Source organism: Monopterus albus, unplaced genomic scaffold (assembly GCF_001952655.1).
Source record: "Monopterus albus unplaced genomic scaffold, M_albus_1.0 scaffold299.1, whole genome shotgun sequence".
Classification (NCBI taxonomy): Eukaryota; Metazoa; Chordata; class Actinopteri; order Synbranchiformes; family Synbranchidae; genus Monopterus; species Monopterus albus.
Genome location: NW_018128179.1, coordinates 317,821 through 320,268, shown reverse-complemented (window position 1 = coordinate 320,268; position 2,448 = coordinate 317,821). Strand labels below are relative to the sequence as shown.

At 42.4% G+C, this 2,448-nt stretch overlaps 1 protein-coding gene across 1 annotated transcript in view; it reads right to left on the bottom strand.

The window, feature by feature from the left end:
- Window positions 1-2,448, bottom strand: part of ncapd3 (non-SMC condensin II complex, subunit D3) — a 73,912-nt gene that overhangs the window by 50,342 nt on the left and 21,122 nt on the right. Inside the window, 3 exon segments of the mRNA XM_020623432.1 lie at window positions 1,471-1,509; window positions 2,109-2,280; window positions 2,283-2,360. Coding sequence (XP_020479088.1) covers window positions 1,471-1,509; window positions 2,109-2,280; window positions 2,283-2,360 — 289 coding nt within the window.

Genomic DNA, 2,448 nt, shown 5'->3' with positions numbered 1-2,448 from the left:
TAAGTTTGGGGAAAGTATGTCAATGAGTGTGGGAGCTCAAACAGGAGATTAGCTCATTTTTGGAGCTACTTGAGAAAGCTGACGACTTTCCTGAGCTGAGTGACACAGATTGGCTTTGTCATTTAGCTTTTGCTGGGGACATACTGACACATATGAATGAGCTGAACGTGAAGCTACAAGGGAAAGATCAGTTTGTGCACAAAATGTTCACAAACGTCAGAGCCTTCAAAACGAAGCTAGCTTTATTCTCAAAGCAAATGTCAAATAAGTCATCTGCTCATTTCCCCAAACTGGCTACGCTGAAGGAGGCCCCTCGACATGTGAAAAAATACAGGAAATCACTGGACAACTTGCACGGAGATTTTGGAAAAACTGACAAGTCACTTCAGCTGGTGTCATGTCCCTTCACACAAGACCCTGAAACGGCGCCACAGGAGTTGCAGTTGGAACTGATTGATCTCCAATGTGACACCGTCTTAAAGGAGAAGTTCAACTCTCTTAAACTGGATGAGTTTTATGCTTCATTAAGTGCAGTCAAATTTCCAAACATCCAGAAGATGACACAGAGGATGCTGGTGTTGTTTGGCTCTACCTATGTGTGTGGACAGACTTTTAGAGTGATGAACACCAACAAAGCACCCCACAGATCCCAGTTGAGTGATGAACACCTCAGATCTGTTCTGAGAATTGCCACAACAAAACTAACACCAGACTTCGATGCACTGGCAAAAAAAGGGTGATCAACAACACTGTTCCCACTAAAAGTGAATGTAAGTATTAACACTGTAATGCCTTTTATATGTTTAGGTTTGATATGTATGCATCTGGTGCTAGCCCGGCCCGTCTGTCAAATTTTAAAAGTCAATATGGCCCCTGAGCCAAAAAGTTTGCCCACCCCTGCTCCATACCTTACCTTGTAAAGTGTCCTGAGTTGACGACTTTTGTTGCGATTTGGCGCTATACAAATAAAATTTGATTTGATTTGAACTACAAATATGTCGATGTCCCTAGGAGAGAGTCAGTGTATACGAACTACAAATATGTCGATGTCCCTAGGTTACATGTGTAACCTATATGAGAGGCGCTCAGGCGTGTATTGACAGCATATGAAAACAAAATGCTATACAACTAAGACAATTTTGTGTGCAGTTACCCTTCAGAACTTAAGATTAGAATCTTTACATGGCACACAGTACACTGTTTTTCTGCTAACTATCAACAACAACTAACCCAGACTGGGCCTGACTCAGTCCAACTGGGTCCTCAACCGTTGTGTCCAAATACCACTCATATTCAGCACAACAGTTGAATCACGTAGTAGCGAAGTGTAGTCTGTGATAGATGTTTGCAATGAACAGTTTGGGTATTAAGGGAATAAGTTTAACTAAGTTTGTTTTTTGTTTCCAACCTGATCTTTTGACTGTTTGAGCTGTGAGATTTCTTTTTAGCGATCTCACCATTTTAACTTACCTTCTGTGATCTCATCCTCCAACACTGTTTGGGTTCCAGCTAAAGAGAAATGCAGACATGTTACTTTAGTAGAAATGTATCCACAAAGACACGTCAAGATGGAAACATAGCAGGTCTTAATATATTCTGAATTGAACAGACTATGTGAACTTTCCCCCAGATTTTCACACTTCAGCTCTACAACCTATATCCTCTACTTAAACTGGTCCTATTGTTAGGTTCATAAGTAGCCCATATTTTGCACATCTACATGGACTTTACAAGACAAACTATTAGTTTCAAACTTACATGCTTTCATAAATTATTTATTACATTTGGTAAGACTTTATTCATTCTGGGATAGAAATGAAGCTGCTTTGCTTCTACACCTCTCTGTGTTTGCGCCATCTGACCTGTTGCTTAACTGATTTATGGCCACCAAATATCCAGAGCCAAAAAATTGCCAATCGGGACAGCCCTATATTTGAGACATTGCTTGTGGGGACCCTAAATCAAAAGCCCACTCACACTGTGGGGACTCACCTTGAATTTCAAAGTTACGAGGAAGGCAAGCTGTAGTTATGATTAAGATAAGGGCAAGTCATCATAAAGTCCCAATAAGTGATAAAAACCAATATATGTGTGTGTGTTGTCATTACCAGAGAAGAGGCTGTGGACAGCCTGAGTGACATTGACTAATGGCAGCTCCAGACACTGGGCCAGACAGGCAAGGGCGTGGCCCTTGACGGTAGGTGATTCATCCATCTGTCGAGCAAACAGCAGGCTCTGAATCAGGAACTTGTGTGGCAGGAAGCAGGCAAGCTCGGGGTCCTGACACTCCTCTGGCCTCCCCGCTCTGGCTACTCCAGGAAAACCATCACCACGTCCACAGAGAACAGCCGCCACACCATCTACAGATGCCAGCACAACAGACTGAAAACACTGGGATTCCACATATAGTGACTGGTATAGCTACTGACTGCTAACATACAGTACAGT